The 25,070-nt window shown below is 38.5% G+C and overlaps 1 protein-coding gene across 2 annotated transcripts in view; it reads right to left on the reverse strand.

The window, feature by feature from the left end:
• Positions 1-25,070, reverse strand: part of GRID2 (glutamate ionotropic receptor delta type subunit 2) — a 704,126-nt gene that overhangs the window by 106,688 nt on the left and 572,368 nt on the right. For both annotated transcript variants that reach the window (XR_007203777.1, XM_048304515.1), the window contains exon 11: positions 18,799-19,111. Coding sequence is in view for 1 of the 2 variants with exons in the window: in XM_048304515.1 (XP_048160472.1) it covers positions 18,799-19,111 (313 nt within the window). In the remaining variant the exon portion in view is untranslated. The remainder of the gene's footprint in view (positions 1-18,798; positions 19,112-25,070) is intronic.

The following is a 25,070-nucleotide window of genomic DNA, read 5'->3' on the forward strand; positions in this document are numbered from 1 at the left end:
TGTAGGCAGGCAGATGCTCGTGAGAACCGTATGTGTGGGTACAACTCGCTGCAAGTGAACTTGGACATGCAGGAAAAAAAAACCACACGTATTGAAGAAGAAAGCAAACATTGTTTTGTATTTCTATGGTTGCTTTCCTTTAAAATCCAACTACCATGTAAACAGAACATGAGCAGCAATTAAGCCTCCCAGGATGAGCTGCACACCATCGATTGTGAGACAAGAGCCTAGTAATGCAAGCCATGAGAAGCAGTAGTCTTTATGCAAATAGCTGCCCCAAAACACACTAATTTGGAGTATTTGCAATAGCTCTTTCTGTTAAAAACATATGAATCTCAGATTTTTAGAGGAAGGAAATGTTTTTTTTTTTTTAATCCCCCTTTGGTCTGCAGTATGTTTTGTCACACCTACAAATAACTAAAGGGGGATAGGTGAACGCAGCAAGCACCCACAGTCAACTGCTCGAGATGTTCACCCTTTTCCTCTCCCTCTACACTCAGCAATTTGAGAAGCTGACATTATTTTTGAGGTAGCTTTCTCAGATGTAAAATCTTATGATGGTACAATGCCTGGGATTTGCAAAAGCAATTTGTTACCGATTCAATCATCTGTATGTAGTTTGTTCTTCACTTATGTAAAAACTCCTTAATGTTTCCAGAGCAAGTAAGTTTAAGGGAATACAAATTATAATTATTCACATTCCAAGAACAAATAATTTTCACTTATGTACAGAAACTGTATGTTCAATCAATGTTGTCTATTAAGGATCCTCTTACTGCTTTAATTTTTTCTTACCTATACAAAACACTGGGAACTCTGCATTGCCATACAAATCTGAAAATTTTTTCCTGCATCAGTGATGTGGAATTGTCCCATATGTGAAATAACAATTGCATCCATTCATTTATACTTTTGGTATATAAACACTGAAATCCTTTGCCTTTTGAGAATTCCAGAACTGAAAGATAAAATCTGTTAGACCTACACAGCTGGAAATGAGTTTTCTTTTATTTCCAAGATGCCATGTAATCACCTGAAATAAGAATCTACTGATCACATTGGGAGATATTATTTCAGTCTAAGGATTATCAAAGGTGAACACTAACTTCAACATCTGAAGACTTGGGTTTCACTGCTGCACAAATTTTAAATTACTTTTAATAGAGCATTTCTACTTTACAACAATTTTTGCGATGTCTTTGGAATACTTAATTTAAAAATGATTTCTTAATAAAATGAAAAGAGCAAACAATTATATTAATTTATCAGAAAAGGCTGTTTGTCCTTTTAACTTTCAGGTGCCAATCCCTGCAGATAATCTTCATACTTAATTGAAATGGGTAGTGTGATTGACAAGAAGCCAATAATCTTTTGGGCATACTTGCATTTTCATTTTTCAGCTTAAAACTCTTAAATTCTCACATTTTTGAATTGAAATTAGATGTGAGAAGAGAGAGGACCATTGAAACTCACACACCTGCCTTCTGGTTCAAGGGAGGATGCTGTGCATCAAGTGAACACGAAAGTCACTACAGATGCCTCAGCCACAGCATTCCCTACTGTCCATACAGCTTTCCCATATGTCTGTAAGGTTGTCCCCACTATTCACTATTACTTTTTCCTTTTCCACCCCGTGTTAAAAACAGACTTTAAAACCCATGAACGCTGGTTAGGCCAAGCGCTTTTATTTCATCTAGCTGTTTGTGAAGCCTTGTTCCTAATTCAGAGTTGTACCTTGTATATCAGCAGTCAATAAATGAAGCTTGAGGACAAAACTTGTATCTAAGTACATGTACAATAAACACATACCAAAATAATTCCTCACTCCTCTAACAATCCTTCCACTGAGGCTTCTTAAACCATCATTTCTAAAGCAGGGCTGACACCACAACTGCACAGGTGCAGGACTTTTAAGCAGTACAGGTAGGGTACTCCACCTTTCCCAGAGGAAGAAAAAAAGAAACAAAAATCAAAGGACATCTTTTACTGCCATGGTATAATTTCTTCGGCATCTCTTAGGAGACTTAATGCGATACAGTCTTGTTCCATTGCACTGTTTGCTAAGACACTTCCTGCACCATGACAGTTCACCTTAAGAAACCTCTTCACTCTCCCCAATTTTGTTCCTGGGGACAAAACCTTCTGAAGTTTTCTTTCGGTCCCAATCCACATTTTCTCAGCGCAGAAGAGTGCCAAGTCACTCAGGAGACCAACAATCACTGGTTTTCCCTTAACATTACCATGACAGAGAGCTACAGACCTAAAAGATACTACTACCCTTGACTTTAAATTAGTGTGCAGGAGGGACAGACATGCAAACCTCCCTGAGCTCTGCTTTCCAAGGTCTAGGATGAGTTTTGGGTGCGTTGACATCTTTATGGGTGACAACATAGTCAAGTTACAAGAGGCTACACACAGGACACACAGTACAAAGGATATACTACCTGCACATCACCTATGTTGTGGCTACAGCTCCCAGTATAATGCATCTGACACATGATGTGTGCTAAAATCACTTAAAAAAATCTGATCTGCCTTTAAAATTTTCAGATTGTATGTGCAGGAAGGGAAAGATATTTTCCAGGGTAAACTGGACTAGAAAAATCAATCTTATTGGGAGTTTTCTGAAAAAGTTGAATTACTGTAGAAGTCGCAGTGAAAGAAATTACTTTTAGTCCTCCCACTCTCATCTAATGCAGCTCTACTTCATCAATCCTAGACCATTTTAATGCTGGCCTACTTCAGATGACAGGGTTAGACTGCAACTTATCTTATAAATTTCTGTTTATTCCCATTTCTTTCCAAGTGCTTCAAGCTAAATAGAAGGCAGGAAAAAGAATGCATTGTCTTGACAATGCAAACGATATAATGCATAACTATGACAGACCTAAATATCAGGAAAAACCCAACTTAGAAGATAAAATGTGAAACTCTACAATTACCATACAAATTTGTACATAAAAAAAATTATTTTCCCTCATTAGCAGTCAGTTTAAAGGTTTCTTCACATCAAAAATCACAAAAGAGGAGTACAGGCAAGAAGGAGGGATGAAATCACAGGACAAATGGGCAAAATAGGGAAAATGAGGATCTCAGCCTAGAGAGATCTTGGTATTTTATAATTCTGGACTAAATTTGAAGAATTCAAAATGCATAGGCTCTTTTTCCAAACACCTTGTTCTCAGGGATTTGTCGATTGTTTGCCTGAAGAAAAACCGCAGTGAGCTGAATTTCTGTGTAAGGAGTTTTCTAGATAATTTAAAGAAACATGAAAAATATGTTAATTGTGACTCTTTTGTGGAGGAACTGTAATACTATCAAAATTGAAAGCAAGAATCTCAACTGTGCTTTGAAAAAGAAGGTGAAGAAATAATAGTGTGGGTTATCTGGGGACAGATTTTGATTTTTCTTACAAAAATTCTATCCACATTCAGTGAATTATTGGCCTTTGGTAAGAAAGCACAAAGGACTGGGAGTTGGCTGCAATTTAGCCTTTAGCCTGTTAGAACAGTCACATCAATTATGCTGTGCCTCTGCAATTTCCATAAATAAAGAAATGTAGATGTCTGTTGCAAACAGTTTAGATCAATGTATTTCTTCTGTTTTCTTTGTGAAAGGGACATTAATAGAGAGTGGGTGTAAGGGAAGTAGTTTGTATTAACACAGAGGAAAAGGCATTTTATATTTCCGTTTTTTTTTTTTTCCCCATGAGAAACAAAACCTTAAGTTTGACTGAGCTCTGCGATCTTTGCAAAACTCTGCAAAGCAGAGCTATTCAAAGGCAGAATCTTTCAGGGCACTAGTTATTGCTATTGTTCTGTTAAAAACTTTCTTGATAATATAAAATCTCTCCTGTTTTCAATTGGAAATGTTCAATTCAGTATAGGACAAAAAATATTTTACAGTCAATGAAGCCTACACCTATTTCTACCAGCTGTGAAGTAAATGCAGCTTGGAACTTGTCGGGAAATCTCTCATCATGAATTTTTCTTCCTTTATTTTCTTTTTTTTCCATCCATACATCTCCATTCTTCCTCGAACTTTGCATGTATTCCTTTCCATAACATCTAAGCTCGCATGCCATAACCTGAGCTTGTAATATTTCATTTTGTGCTAAGTTAACACCCATTGACCACAGCTGGCACGATGAATTATTCTACAGGAGAATACAACCCCTTGAACTGGTAATGCCTTCTAAATAAGCTTGTAAATCAGTGGCTGAATTCCCTATCCTTGCAAATATTGGCAGATTGCAGGGGTTTGGGAGTGGAGAAGGAACTGATCATGAGGCAAGGCTGGCAGCCAGGTCTTACAAGGTGTGGAGAAGTTCGAGAGCCAGCTATAGTTTTTACTCACCACACCACCTGCTCCTCCTGTAGCATTTGGTTTGTATCAAAATGTGGTGATTTAAAAAAAAAAAAAAAAAAAAAAATCAAAAGAGACATTCAGATATTTTGTTTCACACATGAAACGTTTCTTCAGGTCTTTACTTCCTAAAGAGAGAGCACTGCATCTACATGTTAATACTATACTGTGAAAATACTTCAAATATATTAGGAACTGTTCTTTGAGTTTTTGGAAGTAGTAGGATTGGAAGGGAACCAATTTTTTTATAATCACTAAAGTGATTATAAAAGTTTCCATCAAATCCCAATGATAACTGCTTTTTCAAATAAAATAGTTAAAGTCATGTGTAGACTTTTTAAATGGTTATATGTTTTGAAATTGTTAAACATCTATTTGTTAAGTCTCATCTTGTTACATCCATATAGTAAGATGGAAGAAAAACTTGCACTGAAGTTTCAGCTTGGTCTTTAGGTTTACAATAGATTTTTTTGGTCATCTTTTTAGAACCTGCCCAATGTTCTAAGACTCAAATCAGCAAACAGGAATCTTGGAAGCTGCACAGCAAACTCTCTTAAATGTTTGGGCGAAATTTGTTTGAATTTGCTGATTTGAAACTGTCTGATGTTAGTAGCTACCATTTAACCTCTACAACACAGAAAGTATTTAATTTGCTATTTTCACAAGCACAGAAGAGAAATATTTATCGTCTTTCTGGCATAACGATTTTGAGTGGTGTCACCTTCACCTAATGCACCAATATCATTAAGGTTTCTGTACCTCCTAACAAAGTTTTCAGCACCCTCCTTCCTGTTGTTCTCAGCTCTGCCTCACCTCTGTGTACACTTTCTCCCCATGTAATTTTTTCTCTGAAGTTTGTAGAATTTAACACTTTGGTGCAATCAATGTTCCTTTTCCTTTCAATATGCTCTACATATGCATTCCAGATGCTTCAGCGTGGGCAGCTGGAGGCTTGAAACATCCATCACTCAGCCGGACTACCCCTGTTACACCTCACACTTCCCCTTATGTGTTACGGATATGCATTATGGGAGCCAACCATCCTCCACTCCAGTGTGATTTGGTGGCCTGCAGCAGACACTGTCTCCCATCTCATTTTGTGCTCCAGTCATTAGCACACAGTCACAGAAAAAAAACCAAAATCAGTTCTTTCCAAGTTCTCAGCTTCTGAAATACCTAAGGCTATTTTGGCACCTTCTTCCCCATTTGCCAACCTTGTCCATCTGACTTTACTTCCAAGTGTTCCTACAAGATTTCAGAAACATCATGAAGACCAATTCTGTATTTCTGAGTCTAACTGTTCTTGTTTATTATTCAGATTTCTCCTGCTGGTCTATAGGCTGTTAAAGAATGTGTTCACTTTGTCTTTTGGTGCTCTGATTAATTTTTTTTGCCCTATAATGTCTTATTTCTGAACTAAACAATCACTTACTCTTACCATTTGTTGTTAGTGTAATGATCCCCTGACTAATCTCATTACTTTTTCTCCCTGGAAGATTGTTTTCTTTCAGCTGGGTGGGAAGCACTGCCCTCACTGCACTCCCAGAAGGGAAGCAATGATGCACAAAAGAAAGCTTTCCTCATTTATTTCTCCCCTTTATGTGACAGGGTAAAAATCTTAGACTATCATTCCTCTCCTTCAGGCTTATTTCAAATCACTCCTAGTTATCTGAAATCTGTGAAGGAGTTTGAGAAGCTGCATCTTATACATGCTTAAAGATCCTTATCAACAGCTCTGGAAGCCAGCTAACCTGAGGGTATATGCAAAACCTTGTGCAGGCAGATCTAGGCTTCCCCCAGCCTCCTACCAAGGAGGGCAGGCATGAGCCAGCTCCAATCTGAAAGAGAGATTACCATGCTACCTTGTCACCCTCTGTTACTGCCCACCAGTAATCACCTCCAAGTTACATTTCATATCTTGAAAACTCCCTCTGAAAATCCTCCATTTGCTACTGCTGTGTATCTCTTTGGATGTGCCTTTGGCATTTGACTCACATACTAAGGCTCATTGCTCAGCTCTGTTTTCTCATTAATAAAAAGAGATTACCCATGCTGAGATTTCAAATGCTGGGACTAATCAAGTCACAAAGCCCTCATCAAGTTACATTCCAGAGAGCCCATCTCATAAATCTGGTCAGAGGGCCTTGACATACGACCTGATGGACAAATAGAAATATCCAAAAGATTGATCAAAGGCCTGCTCACAAGCTACTTTGCTTGAAGTACAGGTTCTTCAGTCTTGTTCTTTGCAAATATCCTCTCCAAAGCTAGAAAATCCTCTAGCATCAAGAAAAGGGCCAGTGCTATCCAGTGCAAAGCACTTCAGCCTACTACAGCATTTCTCGCCACTGGGCTAGTAACCTACAGTCTTTGTAAGTTTGAGACTCTGCTATACCTATTATCAAATTATTTTTTGATCAGTCTTCAAATACCCAGCCTGCCTAACTTGATCTTAGTGTCTACTGCAACTGCTTCATTCTAGTGACAGAGGGCTAATCATTTGGCCACCAGGCTCCCTTGGAAAATTCTGCCAAGATACAGGAGGAATTGTCAGACGTCCTTGAGTAAAATTTTGTTTGAAAATTAATCTATTTGCAGCAGTCTGTCAGACGCACCACTTCACTATGTGCTTCCCTTTCCTCCCTGGGTGTAATTTATATACAACAGTAGTTAGAGGCACTACAAAGATGAAAAATAATTTGTGACAAGAGCACTCCTAAGGGCAAACCAAGGAGGGCATCCAGAGACAACACACCTGTAGGTAAAAGGGAGTTGTAACAATAAAGGTCAGCTTTAACTCTGTCTTAACCCTCAGGTACTGAACACACTTCTTTTATAATGTTCACCATTTCCATTAAGCTGTGACTAGATAGTGCAGGATTCAGCCTCAGAATAATCTAGATAGAACTGTGCTCTATCTGCTGCTACTTTATAAAGCTGCTGTGTCCTTAAAGTTGTAAAACTATTCCATAAACTAAACTCTGTTCCTCCTAAAAAAAATTGTCAGGTTTGCAGAGAAGAAAGCAGAGAATGAAAACAGAGAAAATTTATTTTATAGGAGAAGCAATAGCAAGTCAAAACCAAAATCTAATGGACTTTCTTTAAGGCTATTTTAAACAGAAATTCAAGCCTCTATCGGAAAGGAGAGCAGTACAATGACAAAAATTTCAACTGACTTTTTCAGTCAGAAATTTTTAGATAAAACCCAAACATTTAAATATATATTGAAAATATAAAAAAGGGTCTAATAACTACATTCCAGTAGAATGCGATCTAATGTGATAATAAAACGTCTAAACTCTTTTCAGCTGAGCTGAGATTCCAATTTTCTGCATCACTAGCAATGATAATGTTACACAGTGTTCAATCATTAAATTAATTCCCATTAAATCAATGTCCTTAAAGGCCAAACAGGTTTTTAATAATTACCTGATTAAAGTGATGTTAGCATAACATATTAGTTATAGTATATTTATAATTCCCTTCACAACAATAAATTGTTTCTTTCCACCCATCTTATTGAAAGGGTGGCAATAATGCAAGAATTGGGAAGGGAAACATATCGTATCAACCATTTAGTAAATGCCTGCGGTCTAGCTTCTCCTGGCGTCTGTGATGCTTCAATAACATACATTAATCAGTTTTTCATTCCTATTATGTAGTATTTACAGGATGAATCTTCAAGATCTATAGGAATTAATTCCTGGCTTTTAGGCCTAGACCCAAGGTTAATGACATTTCAGATATTAGCAATTTTGCGGTGGTCAGATTCTGTCTTTCTGGGAATTAGCAAAATGTATTTTCAATTAAAAATCAAAGTTCATGAGAGATAAAAGAAAATGCTACAAACATTAGTGTGCATCAATATAATGCAAATACCTTGTAGTGACTTGTGCAACATAATCAGAGAGAGAGGGGATGAGTAGCCTGTACAGTGTTTCCAAAAGCTCTGGAAAATGTATCACAAAGCATATTTTGTTTTTCTCTCCTGGTGCCATTACAAAAGAGGAGCAATGACTGCAGCTAAAATGAAATGTAGGCATCTACTGGGATTTGCTGAAGTTACTGGGAGCCCTTAGAAGAATAATTACTAGTCTTATACTACAAGCTGGAAATTTGAAAGTGCATCCTTTGATATCTGTAACTATGACCACATTGGAACTGTGAGGCTTGCTGTCAACATCTCATCAATCTGCTAGACAAAATATACTGTATTAATGCTGCTGAAATGCACTGGTTTATTAGAAGACTTGGCAGGGTTTCAAATTTAATTTTGGGGTTACCAAATACAGTACCATCCAATTACATAATCATAAATAATTGTGCAATAAGCATAGCAATTTTACCAACTGCTCTTTGCAAAAAAAAAAAAAAAAAATTCTCTGACCAGATACTTCTTTGTTTCTACTTTTGACACATAAGGCAATAGTTTTACAGAATATAATTATTAATATACACACATGGAGACAAACAAAGACTAGAGCTCAATGTGCATTTGCAAGAAACACAGGGAGCTTCTGGGGATCCTCTTCACGAGCACTGTGATGTGATGTGTGCTTTTAGGATTGCACTTGATTGCATGCCCGTGTAGAGGTGCTATTTGCAGCCACTGGGAATGCATCAAAGTGATATATGCTTGCTAATATTTTAGAGGATATTGGCACTGGATCTTAAAAAATAACCTTGCACGCTGGCAGCATTTAGATCAGATTTCAAGAGATGCTGAGACCCAGACTCTCAATTACTAATGGTTGGATTCAAATGCTGTGAAGCCTCAAAGCAATCAGCCACAATTATCATCTCTGGTACATCTTCATAAGTGGCTAAGAAGATAATGTATGTGTTACTGTCACATTCAGTTTACTTAGTGTGGCCTTTCCATAGGCTACTGACAGGGTTGTGCCTAGCACCTTCATGGACAGCAGAAAGAACTGTGCACAATGGACTGAAAACAGACCATCTGTATGTAAAATTAACATTAAGCTAAGCAACGTCATTTATGAGGTAATAAAGTGTGGCTTTAGCGGAGAGCCTGTCAGAGAGGACATTATAAATATGAGGGAGAGAGTCCCCTTTGGCTGAAACTGAACAACTGTGAGCCAAGAGAAACACAAAACAATGCAGTGTGACCATAAGTACAAACCCTTATTCCAGTAAAGCCTCCACATCTTTTGACAAGGAGTTTTCCCCATAATCTTTTTACCTCTATATAATTCTGTGACTCAAGATTTTAGGGGGTGAAAGGAATTTAAAAAAGGATTACACACTAAAAATTATGCTTTTGCTTGAATTTTAAAAGTTATGACCTGTTTTATAAATCTGTTCTTCCAAGATTTCCAAGCATCCATCAGGACAGAATGAACCCTGACTACCTCAGAGGCAAGAGAATCACAGGCATCTCAGATACCTTAGTTCACTTCTTGTGTCACTAATTCTAGTTATCCTTTAATTTTCAGAATGCTTCTCTGCAATGAACTCCTAGCCTTATAGAGTTCAATCATTACCAGTGCAGGAGCTCTAACTATGTTCCTAAATAACACATTTTAAAATTCAAACTAAAATTCCACTTCAGGTGCGTCCTGTAATGTTGTTATCAAAGTGATCTCTAAAATTCAGATGACCTAACATAGTATTATGACTGTGAACAGAGGACAGAATGAATCCCTCATCCTTTTAATTATCAGAGAAAAATGCTATAATGTCATTTATTGATGAAAATCACTAATACAAATGCTTTTGTTTGAAAGCTGAATAACCTGGTTTTCACTGCAAATCAGCCATCACCCTGCTTAAGATCACAACTCAGGGTGTTCAGAAGTGTAAAGAGACTTCAAAGGTGACTTTACAGGATAGCAAGGATTTTCCTCTTTGGGGATATAGAAATAAAAGAAGCCATTGTAAGAAGGAGGTAAATGCTTATAGCTAAAAATATTCTATTAGCAAGTATATCTGGGCATGAACAACGAACACCCCACTCAACAGATTTATTATCACTGTTCCTTAACAGCCTGTTTGCAGATGACTTTCTTTCCCCTTTATTGCTACCTTTACTCTGTCTTAGTGTGGGGGAAGAAGAGTCTTCAGTCAAAACTGTGTTCCTTCACGTCCCTTTTGCCTGGTAGGTGAGGTATCACACATTTTTAACCCAGCCCCATCTCAATAACTTCAAAAACACTGAAAAGGTAAAGTCCTACTTTAAGATCTCTCCCTCCACTATTGATAGTGGAGGAATATAAATTAAGCAGCAGGAGACTCCTACACCAGGATGCTGCCACGATGAAGGTAACCTCCTTAATTTCCATGCTGGGAGGCTGACTAAAAAAAATTACAAACACCCCCCCCCCCCCCCCCCCCTTTTACCGTATTTGCTGACACTGGTCTTTCATCTCAACAATCAGTGAAATGAACAGGTTAGTTTAAAAAAAAATCATTTGGTAGCATTTTTTGTTTCCTTTCTTTATTAATTTTGGTCTACTCCTTTTATAAACACTTTAATATTACTAGAGGTTCGAGGAAAAATCCCTCAGCTGCTGAAGAAGGGAGACTTTCCTGCCAGCAGCTTGAAAACCTCTTTGCTACTCCTGTCTTTACAGCTTTCAAACAATTTTCCTGGCACCTACCCACCAGTTGATGTTGTGAAGTGGATCTGCATGGGTGGATGCAGCTATGGCACAGCTGTTGCAGAGGAGGGGCTCCTCACACGGCTGAAAAGCAACAGAACTACCACAGGTTGCCTCTAAAACCCATGTTTATCTGGTGCCTTGGATGTCCTCAGCTGAAAAAGGCTAATCAGTTTGTGGATGAAGCTGCTGTCAACCCAAGCAGATGGGAAATATTTTTAATAAAGCTAAAACTCATTTCTCACTTCCTCCCTACCTTAAACACCTGAAGCTGTCAATTTAAGTGTAAATTCCTGTGTAGGAATATCAAATAGCAGGAGAAGACTTGCCTCTTCAGCTTCTAAACATCTTTGAAGATAAAACTGGGGGTTATATTACTCCTCCATGCAAGAAACACTCAGTTCCTGACTAAATTGTTCTTCCTCATTTCCCCAATTAAATGCATATTATACACAGGTGAACCCTGAAAAGTCAAAACTGATTACCTAATCTGAATCTAACTTATCAATTCTTTACCCAATTACAGCATATAGTCATATGAGAAATTATAACAAAGAAACTGTTCTGAGTAAAATATTCACCTTAGGATGTTTTTGGAAGGAACACAGAATGATGGACAGATGCCATGACCTCCAATTCTACTTTCCTTTTGCCTCGTTTGGTCTTGTTCAGCATTTATACTATAGCCAGTCAGACATTGCCTTCTCACAGTCAATCAAAGCTAGTCCTAGGCAATTAAGGTAGTTTTTGGGCTTTCACACTGCCATTCATTCTCCTCTTCTGAAGTGGTATATCAGACACAAAATCTCTAAATATACTGCCTCACGTACCCAGTGCTATTACTCAAGCAACCATGTGCAGACAAGATGTAGAAATGCGTTATTTAAGATGCCTCTGAGAACTGCCTGAACCTTAACTTCAAATTAGGGGAAAATCCAAGCATATCCCCTAGTAGTTTCACACTAGTGGTATCACATTGCTGCAAACAAATGCCCACACTACTGAACTGTTTATTTGGAGCACAGTTATTCCTTGGAATTACCATTTCAAGAAGAGACAACCAAATAAACCTCTGAAGGGACATAAAGCTACATCCAAGGCTTACAAAAGCGTACTGTGTACATGACAACAACTCTCAGTGCATGCTGTCAGTTCCAGTGGTTTCCAAATTCATACAGGATGCAATTGCCAAAATGTACTCATTTTTTGACGCTTTCAAGAGGGCTGGCCAAACCACTGAGACGTGCAAAAGGAGCTTGGGTACCACAGGGCGGCAGTCCCCATTTCAGAGAGATGGCTTTATGAAGGTAAATATACTTACTGATACACTAGCCTAGATTTAATACAATAGCTTGAGGATTTAGGGGCTTCTATCTTGAGGATTTAAGGTGGAACTATCACGTCACAAATAAACCTCTTGGTGTATGAAGTTTGTTTCCTAACATGTTCAATATCTGACTTACCATTTTCCCAGCTCAGTGCTGAGCATTTTAGGCTCAGCAAGTCTGTTCCCCTTGCTACATGAATATGTCAAGACTGGCATTAGTTTGAAGAGCAATTAAAATTGTTAATTAATGAGACTGCCATTTAACTTCTGCCTTCCATCAGAAGATATAAAACATATTTTTATGAAGGAGGATGGGTAATATCTCCATTTTACAACTAAGAACTGATATCTAAGATATTAAATAAAGTTTCTGTGGTCAGCCAGCAGATCAGGTGAAGAAACCAAATTAGGAACTAGGTCCCAGTCTTAAAGCCTTTATACTGGATCATTTTTGTATTTCTAAACATACCCTCCCCCCCCCAAAAAAAAAAATCAAATAAATCAGGTTTCACCACTAAATATCACATGTGAAGATATAATTAATTTCTAACACAACTTTTCCAGAATGATTCTAGAGTTTTCCTCTGAATATTAAATATTTGATTGTTGTACAGTTAATTAAGAGAAAATGTCACTAAGCAAGAATGTTGCTTCAGCATAATGGTTTCCTGCTGATAGGGATATGCCGAGAGTGAGATAAGCAAAATGGAGTAATTTATTAAGCAACAGCAGACTCCAGGCAGTGCATTTCAGGAGGATTATATCACACCTTGGGTGGTAATAAAAGGAAGAAGATGAGAATTCTGAGCAGCTTTAACCATCTGAGAAGTATTATAATGACTTTGAAGTGCCAAAGCTTGGAGGCTGTTTTATTGCTCTTGTGAAATGTAATTTACACAAGGCAAACAGTAAGATTTGCTCATTTACCAGGTATTATCAACATAATTGGCCATTACTGACACCACTGATGACCAATCAAAACATCCAGTTCTGACCAGCATTTTAAACAAATATGAGGGGATAAAAAAATGGCCCACCAGTGGTGCTTTTACATCATCCATTTCATAACTTTGCTAAGTTAAGCAAGTGTAATAAGATCTCTGAAGAAAATTATATTTTTGCAGGTAATACTTCAAGCGCTCATTATCCTATGGTCAAATTCTATTTATAAAACGATAATGAATGTTTGCTTTGTTGCAATCACTAAGAAGTGATTAAATCTTGAATGATTCAGCCATTTGAAAGATATTTTCCATTATAGCAGAAAAACCCCAAATAAAACCCCAAACAAAACAGAGCCTTGCATCTTTACCTGCATAATCTAAAATCCTGCCAAGCCAGCTCAGAAATACCTTCTCTTATACAAAAATTCAAAGCAAAATGAGCAGAATGTGATAAGATAGAGACAAAGTCTTTTATGGTGTCTTTCACATCAAATACAAAACATTGTCATTTTCTCTAACTTCATTATTTTGTCAACATTCAGTTGAATTCTGTTATACTAAGTTAGCTCATCACTGTCTTCTGAAGCTAAATTTCAGAGGCTGCCTTCAAAAGAAAATCCCCTAAATCATTCTTCTGCAAGTCCTTGGTAAAAAATTATGCACCATTTCACCAGTCTCAAAAACTGATCTATTATACTAAAAGGGTTGGGAATAACTCCAGACCTTGAACTTCTGTTTTTTAAATCATTGATTTTCTCCAGTACTGGTAAGAGCAGAGTGGTCTCTAGAGTGTGTTGTAACAAGAGCCCCGAATAGGAAGCTAATAGAAAACCTTCAGGAGATTAAACTAGGTTCTCAGCAAGTAAAAAAAGTCATCAGACTATTGCAGCAACTTGATTTAGTTGATCTGGATGAAGATTTTAGTAAAGTTTCTTGAACCCCCAAATTTCTTCTCTGAGAGTTCCTATGGCAGATTCCCAATATTGGCAAATTCTAGTACGGGCAAAGTTTGAGGGAGCAGCAACGATACCATGGCTCAAAAGAAGGAAAACCTTGGTTGTATAGAGTAGCACAAAAGCTGAGCAAAGAGTACATAATATGTCATTATTCATATATCACTAAGACTCTTTGAAGTAGAAAGGGACCTTGTCAAGCACACTCTGCCCAAGCAGGGCTGCCTAGAGCCAGTTATCTGTCCAATTGACAAAGGGTAATATCCAAAAGAAGCAAAATACAGAGCTTTAGTTGTGGATACAAAAATGCTGCTAGCAAGGATTTTCTTGCTATTTTCTAAGTCCATGAGAGACTTTTCTCTCTCACAGAGAGGTAGCGGAGTTATGTAAACAACCAAACACCTGCAACCTTGAGAAGCCTTGTTTATGGTACAGTAGAAAAATATTTTGACAATAGATCTTTTAGGATTTTAGCCAATCACCCCCAAGGGGTGGCTGATCCTTTGTCCAATTAGACTATGAAGAAAAAAGTCTATAAAAGAGTTTGTAAAATAATTAAATAAATCAATCTTGCTGCACAATTCCTGCCTGCTGGATCTTCTCTCCTCCTCCTCCCTATGGCTGTGGGACATGGTGATATACCCTAGGACATTTTAATATTTAGTCACTTAGTTTTCTAGGATGACCAAAAGGAAAAGAACAAATTCAGAAGCCATGACACTAAATTTCAAGGCAACTGCAATCTTCCACAGTCTGAATCTAAAAATTTGCTTCATCTTTAGAAGAACAGACATTTCAGAGATAACAGATATTGTCTTAACTACTCATGCCTGAATTCTGACTTCGGAGTCAGAAACATTTGCTTTTAATATAATCCACAGCAGCATCACCATGATCACCTAAAAGTCTCTGCCCTCCTAGTGGTCACAGATTCAGTGGGTATATTGGGTAGGAAGCCAAAGCATTTCAGTGCTCTGCCTGCCTGTTTTTTGTTTGTTTTCTTAATAATGAAGGGATTGAGTACAGGATAAAACCCCCACTTTGTAGTTTATACACTTTTATATTAATTGGGCCTCCCCAGTTACATTACAGCCTTATCCCCATGTATCTCAAACATTAGAAAAGAAAAAAAAAGTGTATTATTTTGACTGATCTCTATAATGAATGAACATCAAATAAAAAGGGAAACTTAAAATATACCTACCTCTATATTACCCATCTAAAAATGGTGCCCAGAGCGGTCTCTAAAATATGGAGGGAAGAAACTGAAAGCCAAGTTCAAAACCTAAGTTTAAGTGATACAAGTAGCTGTGACATTAAGTTTCAGTCTACCTTTAAGGAAGCAACTAAAAATACTCAAATTTTGTAACTGAATATGACAGTAATTATAGACCTGCCTTAAAAACCACTGGATTGATCTGTGTTGACTTTTGTCTATAGACAATGACACAGTATTTTGGTGTTTCAAAAATTGCAAAAGGTTAAAACTCTTTAACAGCATTTAAACAAGACATCAGAGTCAAGGCTGAACAAAAATAAAAAGGGACACTGTGAACTAAAGCTACTTGCTTAAATCTGCCGAGTTTTTAACTATTTCAGAAGAAATGAGCTCTTAGTTTCAATCATAATAGGTTATGAATTCCCTTAAAGAATGCCTTGTATTTTTTTGCACCAGAGCGCTCTTTTGTCTTCAGAGCTGTGGCAGGTCTGGAGCCAGTCTCCATGCCTGCAAATTTTTCGTCTGTCTAGAGGAGCGAAAGAGAAGATGACGCCACAAATCACTTGCTAGCCCCAAAGGATCCAGAACTATCAAAGCACAAGCAATCCTCGGTTCATGCAGCTTTGCTTCTGTCAGCACAGGACATAAAAGCATCTTTGGCTCCATGTTTTGATAACAGAAATGAGTACCTTGTCATGCTTTAAATCGCTGCTGAAAGACTTCTTTAGTGAACCTGACAGTATTTGAAATGCTGCTGCACTTAAGGTCTGCCAATCACAATTAACAGCAACAGATTTACTATTCCAAAACAAATAAAACCTGCCATTTTTCTGCTGAATGAAGAGCTGATGAATGAAAACAGAGGCAAAATTACCACAATAGCCAGTTACCCTGACAATGAAAATGATTTTCATTTCTCTGTATTCACAAGGATTAGTAAACAATAACGCTTCAGCTAATATTGTTTTTGCTATATTCAAATTGAACGTGAAATACAGGCTGACATTATAAATGCATCTCTTTTGCACTGAATTTCTGAGTTCTTCTGAGTCTTTATGTTTACTTCAGTCTGTAAGTGTCATGTATTTTGGCATCAACCCTTGTCAATGTGTTTCATTTTTCCTTCTAGCTAATTCAGGACAGTTCTGCTTGTTCTTTGTTCTTTGAAGGAGACATGTGTCTATAGCTTTCCCTTACTCAGTAGCAGCCAAGTGAGTATTTTATATTGTTCTGGTGAATTCTATAGAGTTTTGTTGAGAATCCACATGGTAGAGCGGTAAGGTGTCTCTTCTCTCTGTAAATAATTCCTCCCACCTTCCAAATTTTGTGAATTTCTTTTTCTGAAGTCGCACAACAGTTTTGTTGCCCCCAGATGCTTTGTACCACCAGCAGGTTTTACTGAGTTGCACCTCACATCCCTCTTACCATAGGGAATGGATGCAGATCTGCTCAAATAAGTTCCTCTTCTTTCCTTTTTTTTTTTTTTGGTCGCTGTTGAATTCTGTTATTTTTGTCGCCTGGTCCCACTTCTTTTCATCTAACTTCTTCCTCAACTTCATGCTGAATTCAAGGCTTCTCTCTGAGCCCTCCTTAAGCACTCATTTTCACTGACTGGTCAAAAAATCCTTTTCTTTTTGGGCTAACTGAGCATCTATTGAAGGGCTCCCTTTTGGTCCACTCTGGATCTATGAGTTAGGAAATTTCAGGAAACCAGGCAACACAGGCTTCCTTGGGTAAACCATGAGGCAAACAATTCAGGTTAACAATTTTTCAGACTGAAGTGTGTTAAACTAGCTGTGCCGCCTTTGAAACTTTGCTGGGCAGTCTCCTAGAAAGCTTTTAGGGACTCATGTTGAGAGTACAGCAGGGATGCTCAGACTAATAAACCTGTGTAGAATGACTCACGTTCATGCAGTAAGGAAACTAATTCACAAGTTCTAACCTAACAGGAGGACAGATGTAATGATTCTCATTCTGTAACAGACCAACTGCTCTCACACAGCTGGATTCCCTAAACAGTTACACTGGGGATGTTTTAGATAGAAAGCTTTATAACCCCACCTATACATATTCAAAAAACTTCCATAGGCCTCAGCTACTCTGAAGTCTTTGGTGTTATTAAAAACAACAAAAAAAAAAGAAAATCACAAAACCCCTGAAACAATCTCTTCAGGTCTTCCCCAGCTGGTCATTACTGCTCAATGCAAATGATAATTTTAAAAGTAATGTCTCTATGCTCATGTGTTTAAAATCACCCCTCTTGTGGAAATTTAAAATATAATTTCTTCTTTTTTTGGATAGTGACATTAATTTAGCTTTTTTTACCCTTCTAGGAGCTTCATACTTGATTTTTATGGATACCTTTAGCTTTTGTGGATGTCATCTGATTGTTTCGAAACAAGAATAATGTAATGCTAAATAACATGTTGCCAGTGTTATGTAAATATGACCCCTTTACCTACAGTGTTCCATCCAAATTCAGGTTAAAACACAAGGAACTGTCTGTGAGTTTGGGGCTGTAGTGGCCATGGCTCTTTGTAGAGCAGATGTGCTATGAAATTAAAACAGGTGTACCTGCAGTGCCAGCAGTGACTGAGGAACAATTACATGGATAAGCAAGAAGGTGTTCATTCTGTTTTGCTGTCGAGTGTTATTATCTAAACCCCCTTTTGCTCTTATATTAAGCTGTATTTTCTTATTCCACTTTGCACTACAACCCCAACTTGTAGACCAGAATCCTAAGTACTATATACCCAGCCAAGATCTGCAGTCCCTGATGTCTTTAGGATGCATGATTAAAACTCTGCCAGAAGAGTAAGGTTGTGAAGGACTTGGGAAAATAAGCAGAAGTGGGGAACAGCCTGGGCTACACCAGATGCTAGAGGGGATTGAGAAAGCAATCAGGAAGGCCAGAGAAGCTTGAATCTAAACATTATATAGGAAAATTGAGATAAATCAGAAGAGGGAGGAAAGACTATCAGACACAGTAAGATCGTTCAGCACTGCTGACTAGTCTAAACTTAGTCCAAAATCCAAATCCCAGCATTCTCTGCCTATGTAAGAACATAACACTTGTTAATGTTGAATAATTCTCCAGCAAATGATGAGCAATACTCTTTTTTAGTCAGAGCAAAATCACTTTTCTGTAATAACAAAACAACAAATCACAAGCTAGCATGTAGTGCTCCGAACTTCTCACGGTTCTCACATAGGGCAGCCAGATATCTAGGAAATCTTTTAGCACAAGGCTTTCCAATCCTCCCAGCTCTTGTGGGCTGTGGGAGGGAGGCAGGGAAGAGGAAGGTCTCTACAGCAATGGGGAGGACATACAGATTTTCTCTCAGAGGCAGAGCCTCCCTCTGTCTCTTACCTTGTTGCACAAAGGATCCATAGACAAACCACATGGAGTTGTAGAGAGTTGTAGACGTCATGGACCCCATCTGAAGGCGCGGGGGGTTGAGCCAGTTCAAGAGGTAGACCAGGAGCCCGACTAAGAGCACTGTGCCAGCAATGCAGGCCCACAGGGAGAGGTCAAACGGGGCCAGGCAGGCAAACATGTCCACTGTCTTCTCTGCCTTGCGCAGCAGCACGCCCACCGAGTAGTCCATGTAACGTGTTGTGAAGTCCACCACATTTTCCCTGTCCGGGGTGATGGTTAGGGCAGAGATCCCTATGTCAGCTCGCTGAGGAGAGGAGGAGAAAACAATGTGCATAAGTAGGAGCTAACAAAAAGATCTTTGTTCCTCTGTCATTTATAGCAGCTAAGCTTAGGGAGAATCAGATGCCAGGACCAAGGTCTTCAGCATCATATATGTGAGCACAGAAAGGTGACAAGGTAGATATAACATGTGTCTTAGTTTCTGCAAGCAAACCTCACTTGGCGGACTCTGGCTACTTTATTTTTTACAGGTACAATTAGAACTTCAGTGAAAACAAGAAAGGTTATTTAAAGTGGACACATGAATACCATTTTAAAAAGCCCAAATACTGAGCAATAAGACTGTGAATTCTAGATGTTTTAATATGACAAAAGAGTACTTAAAATATTTAAACTTCTACTACCTTGATTTAATCCATTTTTGTTCTGCCTAGAGCAGTGTGGGGTCCTTTGGAAGAGGGTGAGGAGAGCACAAAAACTTGAAAGTACTGAGTCATTTTATTAATTCTTGAATTTCCTTCTTGCCCAAAGAAGGCAGAGATTCCTAGTTCCTTAGATATGTGATTTGAAATATTGAGTGGGAAGGTATGGCAGCTGAAGCTGATTAGAAAATTTTGTAAATCAACTAGACTCTTTTAATACGATGTGCAGACCACTCTGTGGCCCATGGTACAAACATACTCCTAACCACAGTCCTCTTAAGACTTCAGCTTAAATGACGTTACTTTAACTTTATATTGATTGTTCACTGGCTTGAGAAAGTGGCAGAGCCTAGCTGGAAGCCTGATGATTTGGACAAAAAAGGGTTTGAAAATATTGATTTTCTTAAAAGCTGTGAATTAGAGCTTCAGCTCTAATTTGTGTGTTAAATTCCCTGGTGTCGTAAGTGAAGCTGTGTTGATGAGCACAGCTGAAACCATGGCTTCACGAATTCACTTCAGGTCCCTTCCTACCAAATTCTTGTGAGTGATGATTCAACTGCCCTTGGCCCATGGGCAGCAGCAAACTCAGTCAGTAATTAGAATTGTCTATGGAAATGTTCAGGTTATCTGAGTCTCTCTATCCTCTCATCATATAACTTCTGTTTAACAAGTGACTCAAGTGATTCACAGCATCTGCTGACAGTCAAGTCCTAGCTCCAAGGAGAAGGATGCAAACCAGCCAGCACCTGAACTGTTTTCCACAACTGTGAACATAAATATGTTTTAGAAAGAATTTACAAATATAAAAGTCCAATAGTTGTCAAACAGGAAATTACAATTATATTTAATGAATAGCATAGGTTTGGGGCTTTTTCCCTGAATGTATATCAAAAAGCAAAATAGGAATTTAGGGGTAAAGGAGGACATGTGAAAAAAAAAGTCCTAGACTCAGCCTCTGCTCATTAAGTTAGCTGGGTTATTAATTATCAGCATATTACTAAAATACTTCCCTACCCTACTAGATCATTGAGTTTCTCATTCAAGTTGCATTGTTGTAAGATGTTGAAAGATTTTCTACTGAAAAGCGGCATACACCAGTATAGATACTTTTACCAAATAATAGTTGACTGTATGACTAATAGAATTTTTTTCTGTTTTCCCCTCCTTTTTACAGGAATTTTTTTTTTCCATTAAATACATTGAAGACCATTAAAGGAAAAAAACAGACCACATGGAATTTATGGATATACTACTTCTAATTTGCGTCTCTGGGAAGCAGGCTCTCTGCATTCCCCAGAATTATGGTTCCACTCCAGTTATCAACCAACTACGACAGTGAACAATATTGTGCTAATGGAAATGTCACATTTCCTTTGTTGCACTGCAGCAACAATAGCGATATAGTTGTGTCTTGGTACTTTATACGCTACATATATAATTAAGACTTTGAGGTGACCTAATTGCAGCCTTCCTGTGCCTGAAGGAAGCCTACAAGAAAGATGGAGAGAGACTTTTTTACAATGGCCTAGAGTGACAGGATGGGGGGAAATGTAAACTGAAAGACAGTAGGTTTAGACTGGATCTTAGAAATTCTTTACTGTGAGGGTGGTAAGACACTGCCACAGGCTGTCCAGAGAAGCTGTGGATGTCCCATCCCTGGAAGTGTTCAAGGAAGAACTCTGAGCAACCTGATCTAGTGAAAGATGTCCTGCTCATGGCAGCGGGGTTGGAATTAAATGATCTTTAAGCCATTCTGTGATTCTATATGTCTTTACTTCTTGAGAGGTAGCAAAGTGAAAAACAGAAAGGAGAGATATAAATCCTGACTTGTTAGCACTCTGATGTTCAGCTGTTCAAAACAAACAAACAAAAAGCTACACTGAAATATGACAACTCATATTCTTAAACTTACTAAATTGGATCATAAACACCAGTTTCCCAGAAAACTACACTTTTAGCACAAAATCAAGCTTAAGCTTCACTTGATACTTGATTTACTGATAGTGAGCATTCTTGATTACATATAGACTCTGTCATCTTGTTTCAAAACTGGAAGATGAAAAAAATTAAATGCTCATCATTAACATGTCAGATTGGATCAGAGAAGATATCAGTTTGAAGAAGTAAAGGTTCACTTAGTGCTTTTGAGATAGAAAGGCAAATGCATGCAATTATGTCAATATTTAGATATAAAGCTGCCAATATGAATTATAAACATGTATAGCTCTCCACTCACTAAGTTTTTGCAGTGCCAAAATCAAACAAGCATCATATGTCTTACACGTTTCTCATGAATGAAACTGTGACTCCTGAAACAGATTGAAAAAAACAGCAGAGGGCATTATTTTGCTCTCTGTCACCTGGACAGGAATTTATATTTATCTTCCTTAGCAGCAGTTCTCCTGAGGCCATTGTAGAGCAACATAACCAGAATGAGAAAATCCAGAAGAAATGACCAAATGGGTCTGATAGCATTGCTACTGGTGTCACAGAACCAGCTTATCAGCAAAGCCTAGAAATCCCTGAAATGTCCCTAAGCTACTACTGTAGCAAGCACATCTCATACACATGGAAAGCAATCTTCTGATGATTCCTGTGGTTCATGATCAAATACAGGGAAAATAAATGAACCTATTCTAAACTGGTCCTGTGAGGCCCTTCATTTTATCCACTTTCAATGTTAAATCAAGTTTCAACATATGCTAGAAGTGATAAAATGCAGTCCCACGTTACACAGTTATTAACACGGACATGCAAAAACCAATCAGAGAGATATTTTTACTCAAGTTAACACACATAGATCCAAATAATTCTCCTTTTACTCAGCTATTATTTTTTCTTCTCACTTCATCCTTCCTGTATGATTTCTTCCTTCTTATGCTACCCATCTTGGGAAGGTGCAATAAAAAAAGAGCCTCATAAGAGGTTTCTACTTGATTTGCAGTTTCCCTTAGGAATGATTAAGCATGTATTTTCCCTTTTCTGATGGGCTTAAGTGGAATCAGGCTGTTTTCCCTATGCTATTTGCTTCCTCATGGCTCCTCATTGGAAGAAAAGTCCTCGCAATCAAGGTAGCATGTCGAGATGTGAAAAGCAATGGTTGATGGATGTGAATATCACCAGAAAGCCCACTCATGCTGGAAAGCCTATTGTGCTCTCCCAGAAGTGGCATTAGCCACTTTTCTTGTCTGTCACACAGGCTTATCCCTCAGGCAATCTGGATAGAGGGCAACTAAAGGAATCATTGTGAGAAGACACAGATAATTAACAGCAAGAGAGATTTGTGGTAAAGCACTGCTCCCTTGAGATGGCTTTAGCCTCTCCATGAAGGGCTGCTGAACTAATCCTGTTTGCAAGATGAAGCTCTACAAGATGCAGTGAGAGCCCTCGTCATTCTTCAGGAGAGGGACAAGAGCACCACATGTTTCTCTCAAAGAGCATTTACTCTCTGAAGACCACCTAGTTCAGATGTTTAGAAAACAGAAAGCTTTGTATGGCATGTTTACATTCAGGTTATTTTGACTAGAAAACATGCATAGACCAAATGTGTACCTAATATAGGTCTTGACAGTCAAAGGAGGGGAGGCTTGAATCAGTTTCCAAGTTCAAATTAAAGACCACTTACTATGTGCTGCTGATTCCAGCTCCTATTTTAGCAGCCAACAGAAACCTTGTCTTCAAAGCTGGAACAGAGTGAACTTGGCTCAGGGTCATGTCTGCAAAGCCAGCTGTGGGCCCAGGGCATGTACTTGGAACAACTGGGCTCCTGCCCTGCTATCCAACTCCAGCAGGGCTGCTGCAAACGAGATCAGCCTGGGACTGCTCTCCCTGATACCAGGACCTGCACCAGTGACTGCTGCACACTGAAGATGGTTAATGCAAGCAGTGAATATTGATCTTGAACACAGAAATCATGTGGTTGCCACAGCAACTGCTATTTCATATGGCACATCTTCTGTGGTGGCCACAGACACCCTTCTCAATGAGATGCTCTCTACAACTACCTGGAAGGAGGCTGTAGCAAGGGAGGGATCCATCTTCTTAGTAACAAGCAATAGGACAAGAGGGAATGGCCTCAAGTTGTGCCAGGAGATGTTGGGAGAACCTCACTCACTGAAAAGGTGGCCAAGCATTGGAACAGGCTGCCCAGAGAAGTGTTTGAGTCACTCCCCTTGGAGGGATTTAAAAGACAAGTAGATGTGGCACTTTGGGACATGGTTTAGTGATTGACTTGGCGGTACTGGTTTAGCAGTTGGACTTGATGATCTTAAAGGTCTTTTCCAAGCTGAACAGTTGTATGATTCTGTGCACTCAAAAAGAGAAGGCAGCTATTTTCCATTACCCTTGAGTGAGACTTGTCTCTTGCAGAACTCATTCCTGGCTGACACACTAACAGGCAAAGAGTACTCCCACTGTTCCTGGAATTCCTCCACTTGTTGGCCAGACTATCACGTAAAACTTGGTTGGGAAAACAAGGAAATGCTATGTTTCAAACACGTTAAGCCTTTAATTTAAAACTATTCTCTGCTCCTCTACCTCCCCTTATAAAGTTGCCAAGCGGATGGAAATTTTGGGTCTGGGAGCAGAACTCAGTTCACAGTAAATAAGAAAGCAGCCTTTAAGAACAGCTTGCACTTGGTAAGGGGTAGATAGACGCTGGCTGCTCGCCCAGCAGTTCTTTTGCCTTGAGAGGGACAAAGAATGGGAGAGAAGGACACAGTGAACCTTTACTGCTAATTAATTATATAGGGGTAAGGAAGATGAAAAATTATACAGTGCCACAGTATAGGGAAAACATGGGTTTTGAATTCCAAATGCAGTTCCATTAACTCTTCATGCACTGTAATGGAACAGAAAGATTTCATGTCCACAAAGGCTCATTTACAGCAAAATCATAACAGACTGATAAATCTGTTGCACTCGAGACATCAATTTACAGATCTGGGGGGTTACCACCTTCAAAGAGCTATTCTTTGAATCCCTGCCTGCCAAGGGGACAAGAATAGTATACATGTTTTTCCTTTGAGCCATTTCAGTTGTTATGAGTTCTGCCTTACGAATCATTCATTGCCAATAAATAGAAAACATTCCAGGCCCACTTCCATTTCCAGACCATCTAGGACTGAGACCCCTCCAGTCTGTGTAATGCAGTGGCCTGATGAGTACTGTAGAGAGTAGGGTGTAGCATAATATCAGATTTAGAGGCAGAAAGAATGGTTAAAAAGAAATCAGTGGGCCATTGTGGTGCTACATCTCAAAATTAGATGAGGGATTTTCAGTTGCCAAGGTTTAGAAGATGACAGAAAATCTACTTCTTTAGCTGTGTCCAGCTTACCATTTGTGAATACACAATTCCACCTTCCAGCTTCATAAAGACATAGGGAGACGGCAAAGGAAGTTTATTATTACAGTGTAGCTGTATGAAAGTTGTTATGGGTACAGAATGAGTAGCTGGTTTTTTTTCCTTTCCAACAGGCTGCCGGCGTAGGAAGGCAGAATAGGTTAAACCTATCAGTAATTTTAACCCATGGAGGATAATACTTACTTTTTTTTTTAAAAAAA

This window comes from Corvus hawaiiensis, chromosome 5 (assembly GCF_020740725.1).
Source record: "Corvus hawaiiensis isolate bCorHaw1 chromosome 5, bCorHaw1.pri.cur, whole genome shotgun sequence".
NCBI lineage: Eukaryota > Metazoa > Chordata > Aves > Passeriformes > Corvidae > Corvus > Corvus hawaiiensis.